The sequence below is a fragment of the Engystomops pustulosus genome, chromosome 7, assembly GCF_040894005.1.
Source record: "Engystomops pustulosus chromosome 7, aEngPut4.maternal, whole genome shotgun sequence".
Lineage (NCBI taxonomy): Eukaryota > Metazoa > Chordata > Amphibia > Anura > Leptodactylidae > Engystomops > Engystomops pustulosus.
The window spans coordinates 53,307,311-53,324,601 of record NC_092417.1 but is presented as its reverse complement, the minus strand read 5'-3'; the positions used below and the strand labels follow the sequence as shown (position 1 = coordinate 53,324,601).

The window sequence follows — 17,291 nt, the reverse complement described above, 5'->3', positions numbered from 1 at the left end:
ATCTCCATTATTAATAGACCTTAGACTACACAGCTTGCATCTGAGTGCACATAGTCTCCTATGATCTTCCCCTTAGTAGGAGATGAGATGTAGACCAGGACTAGCAGAGGTGTCTAAGATTTTGCCACGTAAAGGGACTAAACCTAAACAATTTGTATGCAATAGATTTCCATATGGACACAATTTGTGCATAGAGTATCCCTTTGATCATTTCCTGTTTTGCAAGGAGTCTTATTTTAGGAGTGGAAACACTACAACCTTGACTAATACTATTCTGTATTACGGAAAGTATTCAGACCCCTTTAAATTTTTCCCTCTTTGTTTCATAGCAGCCAATTGGTAGGATCAAAAAAGAGTGTAAAATTTAAAGAGGTCTTAATATTTTCTGTACCCATTGTAACCTGGAACATAGTAGGAAACATTTCCATGGTGTAAGAAGCCCCCGAAAATCATCTGCCACATAAGAAGGGGCCCTATTATAATGATTGCAGTAGGATTCATCACCCTCCTTCCGTTGACTTTTCTTTGACATCATATGTTAATTTTTGTTGATTTACCTGTAAAAATCCAATTCAATGGCCACTTAAAGTAGAATTTAAAAAAAAAAATAGTTTCTCTGATCTTTGATGCTCTCTTACGCCACACATTACTATGTCATAACAACATTTGGCCTGTGCCTGCTTTACAATGGCTGCACAAACAAGCTTATTTTTAGCCAAACCCTTTGAAGAGGACATTTACTAAGAAAATAAGACTGAGGACATACAGCTGTGACATATTTATTAGCTACTTGTCATTTCCAGAATGCCACTGATAGCCTCTTCCTATAAATGTAATGGCCACTTGTAACTCCTACAAACAAAGGCCATCACCCGTAACCAAACACTTGGACACCTTGTTTCTATCTGTCATCATCCGGTCCCATTCATTCTCCTCCGATGACTTCACCCACTTATGAGTTGTGTCGCTTGTTGTTGGAGCCTTTAAATAGGTCATAAACTATCAATACTTCTCCAGTATATAATTATACGAATGGATGATCTATAAATTGAAGCATCTTACTAGTTATAGGAAGCCAATGAACTAGTCTGATAGCAATGTCTATATATATTGTAGACTAGTATAAAAGGATACCTGTTTTCTGAGGATAGATTGAATTTCCATTTACATGGATTATTAGTACTTTGATTTTCTGGGCTTAGATATTCACCTCTAAGTGGTTTAAAAAAACCGGAAAACCCCACCGTGTAACCTTAATTACAAATGTAAGACAATACCCAAAGTAGTCCTGAAGTAAAGGACTATGGATTATGTATCTCATGAGTAGTCTACCATGTTGGAACTATAAAACAAGGACACAGTTAAAATTAAACATACTGTAAGATATAACTGCATGGCTAAACGTCCAGAAACAGTAACATATCTTCAACTGACAACTGATACATAGCAGGAAAAAATATATAAAACCTTGGCCACATCAATACAAGAGCCATAACAAATGGTTTGACACATTGAGAACGTATATTGCTGAAAGGCTGATCCTAATTTATTAGATGAAATGGGGGAGATCACTTCATCTCTCTACGACATATTGATGGATGATGTTCAGAAATGACATCATTAACCACCAGTATATGTCTCTCAGATATGCAAAGTGACTCATTGTATAAGATCCACATGTGTCTTATTATTTAAGCTGTGAATGTGTGAAATGATCTCTAGTCATTTTTGTGTCTGAGGGGATTTAAGGACGGATATAAAAATCCTTTTGAAGAAACAACAGGTTTATACGCTGGAGAAAGTGGTGAAAAAAGTGGAAAAAGATCAAAAGCTGTCACTGCTTTGAGTGAGTAGAGAATGGCGCTGCCACTTCTTCATAACTCAAAAGTTTCCTTTTCTCTGAATGTTCATGATGGATTTTTTATTGAAAGACATTGAATTTTCACGGTAGGATTGGTTCATGGATACACCACATATGACATCTCTAGAGATATTTCAAAGTGTTTGCGCAACCCTTCTGTCTGACTTTGCACTGAAAAGAATGTGCAAATTGCTTACAGATGTACTTATAAAGTGTCTGCGCCACAAAATTCACTACCAAAAAGGGTGTTCCGGTGCCGATTTGGACCGTGCGCTATTTATTACAGCGACTCGAAGGGATTGTATAACATGTTAAAGGTACACAGTTCCCGAGCAGCGTAGGGAACACCAAATTATTGAACACCCTGTGCCAATATTCAATAATCTGGCATACTCAGCACATTATATAGGGCAGTTTCCACTACTTTTGACAAATCTGGGCCAGTAAGCATAATATTCAGTATAATTGTTGTGTATGTTAGTCAACAGTGTTTTACCCACTTTGTACCTGTGGATAAGGGATAACAAGCTGATTAATGAGGGTCCAACTGGTGGGTCCCCATTGATCACAGGAATTTTTCCCGGATTGTTGGGGGTCCCGTTCTCATTAATGAGTGTAAAGCTAAGATAAGCATATTGAATTCAGTGGCAGCACCTACGCTTCTTTTGGCACTCCACTCATTTGTGAGAACAGGACCACCTTTATTCACATTTCTGGTGGCCACTTTCTTGTGATCGTAGACATCCCAGCAGTCAGACCCTCACCAGTCAGCTGATCACAGGACATAAAATGCAAAAATAGTGCAACCCCTTTAACCTTTTCCTAATTAGAACATGGGTGGACACAATCAACTGAGGGCAAAAATATATAGCACCCCTTCCACCAGCATGTGAAGACCTGACATCCAACGGAACAGATTTTCTGCAGCTCCTTTTTTGGCTAAAAAGGAGGGGTCCAGAATGAGGCAACTCCATCTATGGCATTAAAGAAGTGAACATATTATCAACTAATAGAGATCAGGGCTAATGAATGGGCTAATGAGAGCACCACCAATGGTCTATTGGAGTAAATGGGTTGATAAGGAAACCCCTGGTGATCAAGAGTGTTACCTGGAGGAACACTGTTGATATATAAAATATTCCTGTGCCAGAGTGGCCAATCTCCATGTACTGCTCTCTTGTTCAGGTTGTTCATGCTATTTGTTCTCTCCTATGTTAGGGTTTTTAAATTGCAGTGGCTCTTAAGAATATATCTTGCTCTGTAAGATCTGATATAACAATGATTTAAATCAATACAGTGTAATGCTTCATTTTCTCTGTGATGGCGCTGCGAGGAAGTTGAATGTTTACATACATGCACTTTGTACTCCACATCATCCCTATAGTATTTTTTTTTTTTTTTACTTTATGGGACCTGTACAGAAACCTGCAGACAATAAGAATGTTTTATCATTAGGTTATTTGTAATGTTTTTGCCACTTCTTACTTGGTGGGATTACTTTGGGTAAAATATTATATAAAATATATTTCTTCCTCCTTTGTAATCCATGTTCCTTTTAAGAGAGGTGTGTGAGAAACACAAGTTTACCATCCGCCAGTAAAAGAGACTTTAATAGTTGAAGTTTTCGCTTTCAAGTCTGTTGAGTTATCGCTGGGAGACATAGTGGAGCATGCTTTAGTTTAACCTTCACACCCTTCTACCGGCCAGGTGTTTTGTCACATTGAATGGGTCACAAAGTAATCGCTGTAGCACAGCTGGTCCATCTGCAAGCTGCAGGAGGAATATGGTTACAACAATATATCCAGTCTTTGTAAAAATGGTTCAGTGCTGTAAATGCTCTCCTGCAAATAGCCAATCAAAATTCCAGCCTGGGAGAGAGAATTCTTGCTTTGGACTAGTTTAAGCTGACCTGTAAAATCCTTTGTACGCCCAGTGTGGAGATCAAAGGGACCCCACCGAAATATTTACTTGTGGATTCAAAGCCATATAAATCCATCAGTGTACCTCCTTGCTATTAATGTATGGAATGGCTTTAAATGGTTTTCATGGAATGTGTGGCCTGTGACAGCAGAGCATGAAGCCTGGGCGTATACAGATCATTTTTCTGACAGTAGGGGGACTTAGTACCTAGATGGGTAGAACTAATGTAAGCTGAGGGGCCCATATTCAATACCGACTAGATCATAAGAAAAAAAATAAAAACTGTGTTTTACTGTTGGAACATGTTTCCATGACTTATAGTGGTGTTCTCCATCTCTGGTAATTGTTGCAAAACTACAACTCCCAGCAGACCATGGGGGTTTAGTGACAGGATCCATATGATTCAATAAAAATAATGAAGCATATACATATTACTAGTCTCATTTTCCCTAACTGTTGGTGCCTTAAAAATTGATTAGGCCTTTACTAGAGTTGTGCTTTGTGGTAGAGCTGGAGTTTAAAAGAAAAATCTCAAATTTAAATCCCCTAGTGATGTTTACGCAATAAAGATCATTTTTAACCCCTTACTTTACAATTTTACTCAGTTTTATTGTTGTTTTATTATTGTTTGTTTCCTATCACTCCTAGCAGACACTTCATGATTCCTCTAGTGCTGTGTGCAGACAATGTGGTTAGATTATCAGGGTACAGGTTTATATACACTTTCATTTAGCTTCTGAACATTCACTAGTATCTGACACATCAAAAAAGAGATGAGACAGATCAGAGATGATGAGATCCATGAGATGCATATTACATATGACATTTCCATCTCTACTACCACAGCCATAACATACACAGCCTTGCTATATACCCCCTCAGCTGAATAAAGACCTTATCTGTCTGTAGTTTTACTATCCTCACAATGTGATTGTGTTGCTTGAAAGTCAGTACGTGTCTGTGTGTGAGCTGGTCGGGGAATGCAAGAATGGGGGCTGAAGGCAGAGAGCAGCTCAGCTCAGTGCAGTGTCAGACACAAGATGTCTACCAACCCTAAACTCAGGAGATCCAGGGTTGGGTCCAGGGGCAACCAAAATTGTGTACACCAGGACTGATAGAGACAGGTTAGAATTATATCTGTGAAATGCTGTATTTTTGTTAATAACATTGAATAAAAGAATGTCTTATTTTGTTATCTTGGGTACAGTTAAGAAACTTTGTGGGAATAACCCTTTTAATTTTCACCAGGAGGAAATTCATTTTCCAAAGTTCTCATATAGGGTCTGTAATTACTGGTGTGAGGGTATACTTGTCTTATGTAAGTTTTATTGTGTTTCAAAATTAGCTGTATAAGATTGCTTCCTACTTTCCCTTGTCTTTTTCTGTCTGGGTGTGATCACCCTATACATGGTAGAAATCCCATAAATATTAAAGAAGAATCATCAAAGGTTTTCAATGGAGGGCAATCAACCTACTATAATTTCCCAAAGTTATTTCTGGTGTTGTGAAGGTGATGGGTATTTTTCACCACGTCGTAGACTTTTTGGCTGGCATTTCAAAACAGTCACATGGCTCTATATTTTGATGATTGTGGTTACAACTTTTTGGTCTCAATAGACCTTTCATTTGGAATATCAGGCAGCAAGTTGGTTTGGGTACACCTCTGTCCCTGTCACTCAAGTTGTTCCCGTAGAAAGACTCTTGTGTTCATTGACTGTCTGAATGTTATGTCAATTGTGGTTTTCTGACAACTACAAGTGTCAAAGGTTTCTTTATTCCAATGAGTGTGATTGTTAGCAGTGTGTCAAGCTAGACACGTATTATACCAGATGGAAGAACAGGTGGAATAGACAAAGGCATGTGTGGAACTTAGGAAGCTTTGACTGGACAAGCCATGTCCCTGAGATAAGCTTGTTATTGTATGCCGTGTTCTCCATAGACAAAGTTATTTCCGTAAAGTCTTTGCATATTAGCTATTTTTAGACAATTTAGTAAAATGAATGATTTTTTTTGCTTTTTTTTCCCCCAAGCTCATTAATTTTATCTACTTTTTTCAGAATGCCCAATTTTCAGCTTTAATTTTCGACAAGCTCCAAGTGCCTGACTATCTGCAAAAAAGCAGGAATGAAGGAGAGAGTCGCTGTGACGTCTGTGCAACACACCTGAATCAGCTAAAACAAGAAGCCGTACAGATGATTCAAACCATCAATCAAGCCAGGTGTTCGGATATTCTTGATCGTCCCCAAACTTCAGTGCCTGTGGCTACCGTCATTCCCAGGCTCTCGCCCCAGAATGTGGTCTCAGTATCCTCGCCGAAGGAATTGCTGATGATTGCAGGGCAGGTGGGTAGGCAGTCTGGAAAAGCTACAAATATGTTTTCTGGGACAGAGCGAAGGAAAGGACTTGGATGGCCCCATGGGCAGGGAAGTTTTCCAAGTTCAAGTGTACAAGTGACGGTGGGTTCCAGCGGCATTGGTGGGGCATTGAGCTCAGTGACCATACAAGCTCAACAATATCTAGAGGGAATGTGGAGCATATCAAGGGTGAATAGTTTCCTTCCTCCTTCCAGCCAAGTGAGTACCCACAATGCACCTATATGTGTGTAGTTATGTCATCTGTGTCCTTGTCCGTCAATAAAATCGTGAATTTCAGTAACAGAATAACCAGCTTTATCATAATTAACTACTGCAGGTTATAATATAAACTATAAAATACAGTTATAAAATTTGATCACAGACCTATGGTATATTAGTACATTTCTCACACTTCAAATCCATGTCAGGGATGAAATTGAACCCAAAATATCTGTTTCTAGTTGGTGATCATGAGATTGACCATGTCCCTTATGCTAAGATATCATCAGATTTGATATAATTTTCTTGAGTTCTTGAGTTAGCGTTTCTAAATGGAACTTTGTTGGCACAGTCTCCCTATATGACATCATGTATCATGTCTATACAATCATATATATATATATGTATATCAATATGATCAAAATCTATATATATGTATATCAATATGTATATCATGTATATACAATCATGTCTATACATGGCAATTGCCAAGTAGGACCACTTCTGGACTCCCAAGGAGACAAAGAACAGAGGATTAAATTGTTAAAAAAGCATACACTACCGCATCTTTCCCCACAAATTAAATAGGTTCCCTTTAAAGCGATTGTTCTCCGAAACGAGGACTCATTAAATGTAGAACATCAGATCCGTAGCAATATATAATGCATATCTCCATTATATATCGAAACTGTGACAGAAAATAACTTGTTTCTGGCCTAAATGGTTAGCATAAGGGAAATATGTTTTCACGAGAATTTGAAAATGCTAAATATTTGTTGTAAAGGACCATCATTTAAAGGGAATGTCCACTTTAAAGAAAACTTTTTTTAAATGGAAAGCTTCTTCGTGTGCATGTAAAAAAATGTAGCTTATTGTGTATTTGTAGGCATGAACATATAATCATGAGCTGAAATAAGTAATGTCATAGGTTGCATATCTTAAATGGATGACTGGAGAAAGTCTGTTTGAATGAAAATTAAAAATTGAAAATTGGATAGACGAAGGCTGAGGCACGGAGTTATATTTTCTAAATACTATTGTACCCTGTGCTTATACCATGCATACAAAAAGCTACGTTTCACAAGAAAGCAAAATAGATTGTTTTTTTTATAATTTGAAAGAGAAGACTTTAGAGAACGCTGTAGACCCTTTGGATTATACAACATATACAGTTTACCACAAATGTAAACCAGGGAAAGCATGGGAATAAATAAAAAATATAATGAAAACAGATAGCTTACTACTCCTCAGTGTAACGCTTGTATATCCATGGAACGACTTAATTCAACCACCGTGGGATATAAAAAAGACATCAAAGTGAAATAGAGACCAATTTAGCTCCGGCTATGACTTTGTTGTTGACTTTTAACAAAATATTAATAAAAATAATATTGGTGCAAGTGTGAAAGAAAAAGTGAGAATGTTGTGTGTTGGTAGAATTCAATATACAGTTAATAAAATGTCCGTCCCTGAACTTCAATATATGCTGCAAGATTATAAAACCATTGCCTTTTTTATTAAAGATTATTATGGAAATTTGAATGTTATTACTCTTTTAGGGCTTTTCTAAAGAAGCTCTTAAAAGTGAATTTCCACCTTTAAAGGGAATATGTCATCAGGTTGGACCATAATAAATTGCAGACAGTGTTAGGGATAGATCTGGCAGATCGGTGTTACCATACCTTTGCGTGTTTAGTAAGTAGCAGCAGGACAGTGATAAGGGAGCTAATTCAGGTTTACATCTCCTTCTAGTGCTCCGGGGGGGCCTTGAGCCTAAAGAGCACTTTGCTCTTTGCAATGCACAGTTCTACAGCCCCTCCCATCTACTCTGGGTGACTGCTGCAATAATATACAATCTGGATTAAGATAAATTAAATATAAAAAGCATGGAATATGCCCAGATAGACATATATCTTCTGCTTTGGATCATTGATTTCACTTTTTTGCAGTAATACCGCCCTAGGCTGTGTTTCTAATTAAGCAAATAAAGGCATTGCCATAACTTGGGATGTTATCTGTTCAAAGAAATGTTTAGTCTAAAATTTAGTGTAAGATCTAGAGTATCACTGATGATATATGTACAATATAATGTATTGTGCTGTTTCTTTAATGTGAACAAATAGACAAACTGATGAATAATCATTGTGATGTTTATATTAGTGCTCTAGCACAAAGCCATGGTATAATATAATGGGACCACAATGGATTTAAGTTAGCCCCTGCCTTACCTCTTTATATCTAAAGGAGAAAAAAGACTGTAGAAGTTCTTGGCATACTGTATGCCTGTGATTTGATTAGCCTCTGTCTTTGTCTTTGACTGCAAACACTGTGAGAGGAGGAAGAAGTCCCATGACTTTCTATACACTTTAGATAACTGTTAGCTGAATAGGGAAAGTAAATTCAGGTACCGATGGACACCTTTGGTGGTATTTTATCCCTCTCAGAACATCCAACATTAAACTTCAACAGTCCACTATATCTCCACTATCTCCAAGTGCCGTCATGGGAGAGATAGAAAGCCCCCATGCACATTGGCGCTTAGCCTGTCCCAAAGAAATTGGTGGGTTTGGATGGAAAATAAACTAGTAGGTATGGCTTGTTTAACATGGTCACAACTATTGTCCGTCTAGATAGCTGCAGTGGAGTGAAGTCCCATAAAGTGATTGTTGATCATATCCACATTCAACACCATTTTAAGGAAACCTTTCACCAGAAATGTACCTATTACACCTCTACCAGTATGTTGTACAGGCAGTCCCCGGGCTACGTACAAGATAGATTTTGTAGGTTTATTCCTAAGTTGAATTTGTATGTAAGGAACTGTATACTTTATAATTGTAACCCCAGTCAAATATTTTTGATAGAAAAAGGTCACGGTCCAGCCTTAGAATCCAGTTTCACACATCTTTATTCAGCAGGACACCATTAGACAATTCAAAAGCGTATATGCGTTTCTGGCCGAATGTCCGCCCTTAATCATGACAAACATATAACTAAATTACCAGTGCTACAAGTTTTAAAAGCCGCGCCGGTCTGAATAACTCCACCCAATAGTCTTACATCATTTCCTATGGGTCGTTGAATATTCATAAGATGTGCAGTCCAAATGGACTGCACATATGAGAAAAGAAGATCGTGCAGTCCACTCCCCATCTTATAAATATTCAACGACCCATAGGAAATGATATAAGACTATTGGGCGGAGTTATTCAGACCGGTGGGGCATTTAAAACTTGTTGCACTGGTAATTTAGTTATATGTTTGTCATGATTTAGGGTGTGATTAGACACTTTTGAATTGTCTAATGGTGTACTGATGAATAAAGACGTGTGAAACTGGATTCTAAGGCTGGTCCGTGACCTTTTTCTATGACATACTTTATGCCTGAGCAGTGAGGTGGCCCATGCCGTTTCCCTTCACACCTGGCAATAAACTCAATGGGAAGGTGAGCTGAAACTCCTTCACATTAAATATTTTTGGTCTCTGTGACAATTGGATTTTAAAAATGTTGGGTTTTCATAAGAACCAGGATTAACAATAAAGATTAATTGCAGATACCTTTAATAGCCATTTATTGTATCCTGGGACTAGAGTACAGTAAATTACCAACATCCAGAGGTCTGTTTGTAACTAGGGGTTGTCTGTAAGTCAGGTGTTCTTAAGTAGGGGACTGCCTGTATATACTTTTCCGCGGCTCAATACCTCCCTCATCATGTTTCTTTCTTTACCCAGATTGGTGGCATCATCCAGAAAATCAACTTTGAAGTGAGATATAAAATGGTTGTATAAAGTCATAGAGGCAGAGAGTTTATCAATGAAGTGAAGCTCTCCCTTCCTCAGAACGCCCCCTGCACTGTAATTGACAGTCCACCATCCAGCGACATAAGTAACCAGCTTTACAGATGCCTGGTGCATTATGTTCTGAGGTGGGTTGAGCTTGACAGCAGTGTGAGCTCTCTATCTTGTGACTTTATACAACCAATTTGCATCTCACTTTAAAGTTGGATTTATAGATGATTTCGCCATATTGGACCATGAAAGAACATGATAATCAACAGTACAGAATAATGTTAGTGGTTTATGAGGTCAATTTCTGTTGAGAAGTTCCCTTTAAAGACCTAGGAGATATAGAAATAACAGGACACATTGACTTCACCATCTGCCTACATAAAGAGATAAATAATTTATTATTTAGGGTTTAGTGTGGGAAGATAAGTGTCAGTAGTGGAAACTTCATTGAAATGTCCCTGTGTATCAGCAGCGTTATAAGGAACCAAGTGTGTAGAACTTTTAATATGTAACTTGCGATAGCTTAGCCTCACACATAAAGAATAAATACAACCGTAGTTTTTAATGTGACCTCGTTTATGGAAAATAATTTACCTTCTGACTGAAGGATCCATTATCATGTGAATAGGTCTGTGTATTATAGTCTTCTTTTTCCATTTATGTAGAACATTGATTTAATTTCATTGTGAGTCCTATAATGGATTTATAATTAGAAGCCAGTCACAATAATCAATAGAGAGATTATTAACCATGTAAATAAAATCTGAGGATTTAGGATGAGGTAATTTAGCCGGGTTATTGAGAATCAATGTGTGAAGTCAGACAGGATTATAGCTGCCAGTGGAGGTAGCCCATTTAGATTGTTAACACCAACAGAAAGGCCTCATTGATTGTAGAAATACAGATTTACTTTGGAGATATGAAACAGCCATGGTAGAATTTATACACTCATGTTCTCGGAGTGCGGGTTGGTTGTTATTGAGTCTAGTTTGTGAATTGCAGGGTAACCAACTTTTCAAACATATAATGCTGCTTATGTTAGCTAAGAACTATTAGAGAAAAGCTAATAAATGAGATTATGGTATGAGGGCCCCAAACACTACCACAACCATAACCACCATCTTTGCTTCAGGATTATTGGTTTAATTCCTTACAAACTAATTTGTTGTAGGGTTTGTAGAGAGGGGATCCCTCCAGAGGTTCCATCAACCAACCTGAACTAGGCAGGACCATTTGCACCTTTCCAGTAAAAAGCTCCCCCTATGGGAGTCACACTATTAATATTTAAGATAACACCCAGTAGCTCTGCCACAGCCCGTGGGAGATCTCTTACTATGAATATTACATATTAATTATGCCTCAGATTTTATATGGAGACTTTTTTTGTACAATTCCACACTTTTCTAACAGAAAAATAATAGAATAATCGTGACATGCTTGATCAGATTAACATATACCAATATTTAGCACCTGGCAGAGCGTATACCGCAACCTATTTGACGTATTCAAGGCCATGTAATAATTATAGACCAACTTGGGATGTAAGGGTTAGAGTTGATAAATGTGACTGACCACTGACTATTCTGCTGAACCAAATTTCCTGGACCCTGTCTTGACAGGAAATGCTTGAAAACTCCCATGAATCCATTTCCTGTCTGGAGACCATATTATGGAGCAGTGGGGTACTAGCAAGTGGTAGCAAGTAGCATTGTTAGGTAAATACTGTAAAGGTAATTTTTTTTCTAAATTTATAGAAAAATTATTATACTCCCCTGGAAAACCTCTTTAACTAAACCAAAAACAGCTGAGTTGATCCATTTCTTTGATCTATTACATGATCATTCTGTTAAGTCTACTCTTGTTACCAAAGATACAAACACCTTTTGACATTTACGCTGGAAATAGCTTTTTGAGGCCTGAGGTTTAGCACTTTGTATATCACACTCGTGTCAATAGGAAAACACGGTCACTGAACCTTAATTCCTTTTGTCAAATCTTAGCCTATGCCATTAGAAAGCCACCCCAGGCAGTGCTTGACTTATCTTAAAGCTCTCCTTAGGCGAAAAGGTCCTTGCTCGACCTCAAAGGTGTACAGAGTTTCCGTTAAGATTGTAATCTCAAATTTCTCTGATTTTCTAAGAGTTGATGTTGAGTCCTGAAACATGACCGGATGGAGATTTAACATTTTGCAAGTTTCCAGGGCCCTCTAATTGCTGGTTGCCCTTTGGCACCTGCCTAGCATATATCTTGAGTAATCTATCTCTAATCCTACGGTTTATCAGGTTTCGCTGTTTGCTCCACACATAATCATTTACTGAAACATTGTAGCTTTTTCTTTTTTTTTTCTTATTTTTTATATTTAATGGACTAATTTAGTAGGATGATTTTGTACGATTTCACTTTCTTTGTGGCTAGGAAGTCAGAGATGTCTGGGAGACTGCTTGCAGGAACCTGAAGTAATTAACTCCCATCCATTAGCGAAGATTAAAAGAGGCAGTGTCTCTTTATTTTTTTCCTTCAGAATCATTTTCCTTTTCCTTGAGAGCCAAGTGCAGTTGAACATAATAGTACATAAATAATTTATGACTAGACTTTAAAATTTAAATCAGGAGCGCAGGATGGGAGCTATGCAAACTGTTATTTTAAGCAATTCAGTCAGATAACAGAAATCACTTTTATGGAGGAAAAGAACTAAAAGAGGAAAAGATAAAAATCAATTATCCAGATTGCCTCTTCATTTTACATTCCACTACTTCCCTCATCAGCAGCAGTGCAGGCTTCATGAGGAGACAGACATCTTCTCTCTGTGTTCTCCCTTGTTTGAAGGCTTGGAGACGTGTGGCTACCAGGTTATCTGGAGTCTAGGTTGCCATTGACTTTCGAAAAATCTTTGTCAGGATAAGCTGAGACCATAATATATATAGCAGTCTCCACACAATCCCTGAGAACAGTTATCTTGGAAGGATTAGACATGTTGGATTTTAACATGCCCAATCCTTTGATCTAGTAGGAGATAAGCCACTGCCAGATGGGTCTCTTCTTGGCTTTTACCCTCTTGACCACACTTAGGCTGTAGTTGGGAGTCATTTGACAGCTATCATTTACTGGATGTACACATTCAACAAGTTTGACAGGAACGGTCTTCTGTTTATGGGACAGAATTCTGACAAAGGCATTCTTAAAATCACCATAGCGTAGACTATTGGAACTCGTGGCTATCTAACAATTACATTCATTGTGACAGGTTCACTTTAAAGACCAACACATGTCCTTACAGACCTTACCATGCATACTGTATATAAAGACGACCTGAGTATGAGCCGAGGTACCTAATTTTAAGACCAAAAACTGGGAAAACCTATTGTCTTGAGTATAAGCCTAGTGTGGGAAATGTATTTGTCACAGCCTCTAGCCAGTATATAGCTAGCTAGTCCCCTGCCCCCCAGTATATAGCCAGCCCATGCCACATAGTATATAGCCAGCCTCTGCACCCCCCCATTATATAGTCCAGTATTTAGCCTTCCAGCCTATACCCTACAGTATATAGGCTGCCAGCCCCTGCCCCCAGTATGTAGCCAAACCCTGCCTGCAGTGTATAGCCTGCCAGTCCATAATCCCAGTATATAGCGTGCCAACCCCTGCCCCCAATACATAGCCTGCCAGCCCATGCCCCCCTGTATATAGACTTCCATCCCATGCCTCCCAGTATATAGCCAGCCCATAGTATATAGCCAGCCTCTGCCCCCCATTATATAGTCTGCAGTGCCTACATCCAGTATATAACCAGTCAGCCCCCTGCTTCCCAGTATATTGCCTCCCAGCCTGCTCGCAGTATACAGCCAGCCAAACCATACCCCCAGTATATAGCCATCCCCCTGTCCCCAGTATATAGCCAGCCCCTGCTCCCCAGTATTTAGCCTGCCAGCCTATACCCCACAGTATATAGGCTGCAGCCCCTGTCCTTGTATGTAGCCAACCCCTGCCACCAGTGTATAGCCTGCCAGCCCATAACCCCAGTATATAGCTTGTCAACCCCTGCCACCAATGTATAGCCTGCCAGCCCATGCCCCCCACTATATAGACTTCCAGCCCATGCCCCCCAGTATATAGCATGACAGTCCATGCCCCCCAGTAAACAGCTTGTCTGCGCAAGGTTCGGTTTGTCCAGCACATTTTTTGTGCCAAAAAACTTGGTTAATACTCGAGTATATACGGTATATCAAGCATATCATACATGTTTATTTCAATGGTGATGCCCAGGCAATCCCAGTAAGAAAGCAAAGACCTTCTGGAGGGAGATGTAGTTTATGGAATGGTACGTTCCCCTGCAGCTCCTCCACAGGACAAATGAAGTATTACACACGATTCACGTTGCAAGTCAGAATCATTCTAATGAAGGGAAATGATCTTCACTTTCTAATAATCTTGGACAAACTTTTAATCTGCACATAGTAACAGGTTCTCTGATACATGTACCTACAATTTAGGATTGAAAAATTATTAATAAAAGCCATGTCTATATAATCACTTCCAAACCACCACATATGAATGACATTACAGGCAAGATTCATGGGGTTACATCTCTGTTATCAAGCTGCATTTCTGGAGTATTCTGCAATCCTTCATATAAAGACACATAACCACAAGGAGCACAAGTGTTTTATGGGAAGGAAATTCTTGGCTTGTTGACGGTCCTAGCATAATATGTTCACCATATGTGTTATCTGTTTTATATAATCAGCATACACGTATCAGAACAGTACAGCTGAGCATAGGACATCTGTCAGAAAGTGTTATAAGCTAATGTCTTCCTTAAATAGGCTCTGTGGGATAGGATAGGGATGACAGATATTTTGTTTAAGTTTTTTACAACAAAAATGCCCTGGTAGTCCGTAGTGTAGTGATGGCAAACCTGTGGCACAAGTGTGGGCAGGCGAGACATCACCCCAGCAAAGAGTTTACCAGACAGGACACAAGGTATATTCCCGAAGTCCCAGGCAGTCCAGGACTCCTTCTTGGGACAACAGGAAGAGTGTGGACAGGGTTGGAGTATCATTGGAACTATTGAAACTCCTGCTCCGTACCATGCAATTCTTCCTGTTCACGGTGCCTTTGAGGAAAGCTACAATCATAACCTGAATTTCCCCTCCTTCTATCAATGGCATAGGTGTCCAAGTGTGAGTATGTAAAGATTATGGTAATACTGTTTCTGTCACCATTATGGGACTTTCAGTCTTCATTTTTGACAAATGTCTTCCTCTGCTTTTTATGTCTGCAAAGTCGCTGTTGTCTCAAAGCTGCTGGGAGGAGATTTAGGTATGACTTACTGTTACCTTTCTTCTGGTTTAGAGCCCCTATGTAATCTGACAATTTAACAGATTAGAAAGCAAATAAGAAGGATGATATGAGGCAGAATAAGAAGGAAGCACTTTGCTCTGATCAGATATATTACATTATATTGTATGCACTTGTACTTTCAAATTTGTTGACAAGCTAGTGACTATTTTAAGGGTTTCCCTATTCATTCTTTATCTGGAGACTCATGGTCTTCTGATAAGTTGAAGTGGCAATAGGTGGGACACCTCCTATATGACGTTCTTTTTCAGGAATGCCTTTTTAAAAGAAAAACGGTAACACTCAGTTGCCAATTGTAAATTTCCTACATAATTAGGTAACAGTACACTGTAGAGTTTTAAGAAATTAAAAAAAAAATATATTTTTTGTGTAGGAACTCATTTAATTACAATCACAAGAACAGTAAAGGTGCTTGGTGAAATTGAGCGGTTGTCTCCCATTCTGCCTCAATTCTGTATATGTATCCAGTGGTTTTATTTTATCAGACTTGTATAGTTTATAGAGAAATTATGATAAATCACAGTTCGCCTGTTTTGCTCTTACAAACGTTCACCATTATTTCTTTTTCGCCAGTGATTAAACATTACTGTTCCAACATTTCATTACACGTTAGGAAGAAATTGATGTGTTATTGGCTTTTGCATCACATGACTGAACAAGTTTTCCATGTACCCAGAAATACTTCCGAGCTGTCAACCCAAGGCCTGTTCTCGCTGGTCTAGCCATCCATTACTAATGAAGTCATTTTAGAACACAATGGGACATATAGATTTTCTTTAAGTGCATTATTCACTTGCTTTGTTTTTAACTTGGCTGTCTGTCTGGGCATCAATCTTTTGTGCTTCACGACTGGCCACAAATTACGGCCGCACATCTTGGTCTTGTTAATTTTTCACCAGATGCTGGTCTTTGTGGAATAGAGGATGTGTGTGTAAGGGGAGTGGTTGGAAGCAATACAAGAGACTCTATACAACTGGATGAGGACAAATGTGTATACATAGCATTCATTAGGATGCGTCCGTCTCAAAGCCATTTTTCAAAGTGGATAATAGGGAAGGTACATAGACCAGTAGTGAAAGGGGATCTATCGGAGCAGCCTGTCTTGTGATTTATAGCATAAGCTTCACTGCCATTTAGCTGGTGACTGGTTAAGTTTTTTTTGTGCCCCTAAAGTGTGGCTGTCATAACCAAAATAGATTTATAGATAGATTATAGAAAAAACTACTACAATATACTTAAATACGGAAAGAAGACACAACTTTCTTTAAAAATAATTCACTTCTTTGCCCATTTCATATTTGTTCCTTACTCATTATGTTCAGATTTTTTTAATTTTTTGCATTAAATGTTTTAATATATATTTAACATTTTACTGCAGAACAGTATTTATCAGTAACATATTTATCAGCTCACAACAAAAATTGGAAATGCTTTGCCCTAAGTGTTTTTACATATTCATAGGACAAAAAAATGTTGCAGAGAGGAGCGTGGCTTTGTGAAGAAAGGGGCATGGGTTATTGTTGTGCCAAAATTCTAAATTAAATTATACAAAGTTAGCATTCGGCAGTAGACAAGTTATGTCTTCTCTCATTTTGAATGTACTAAATTAATTCAGGAAAGGTGACTGGTTCTTTCCAATTTATTATCAAACCGGAAGTACTATTGTGTGATGCTTATATAGTCTGCGGTGCTGTACAAAGAACGTCATCGCTCTCACCAGTGCCAGAGAATTTCCATACAGAAACAGCATCTGATCACCTGTTGATTTAGCCTTGCATAAGATTTCTTCATGA

General features: G+C 38.5%; 1 protein-coding gene across 4 annotated transcripts in view; it reads left to right on the top strand.

The window, feature by feature from the left end:
- The window catches only part of KIF26A (kinesin family member 26A), a 103,517-nt gene that overhangs the window by 36,037 nt on the left and 50,189 nt on the right, over nt 1-17,291 (top strand). For 3 of the 4 annotated variants that reach the window (XM_072115908.1, XM_072115909.1, XM_072115912.1), the window contains one exon: nt 5,839-6,354. In XM_072115908.1, the coding sequence (XP_071972009.1) occupies nt 5,839-6,354 (516 nt within the window). The remainder of the gene's footprint in view (nt 1-5,838; nt 6,355-17,291) is intronic. The other variant, XM_072115910.1, reaches the window with a different exon arrangement.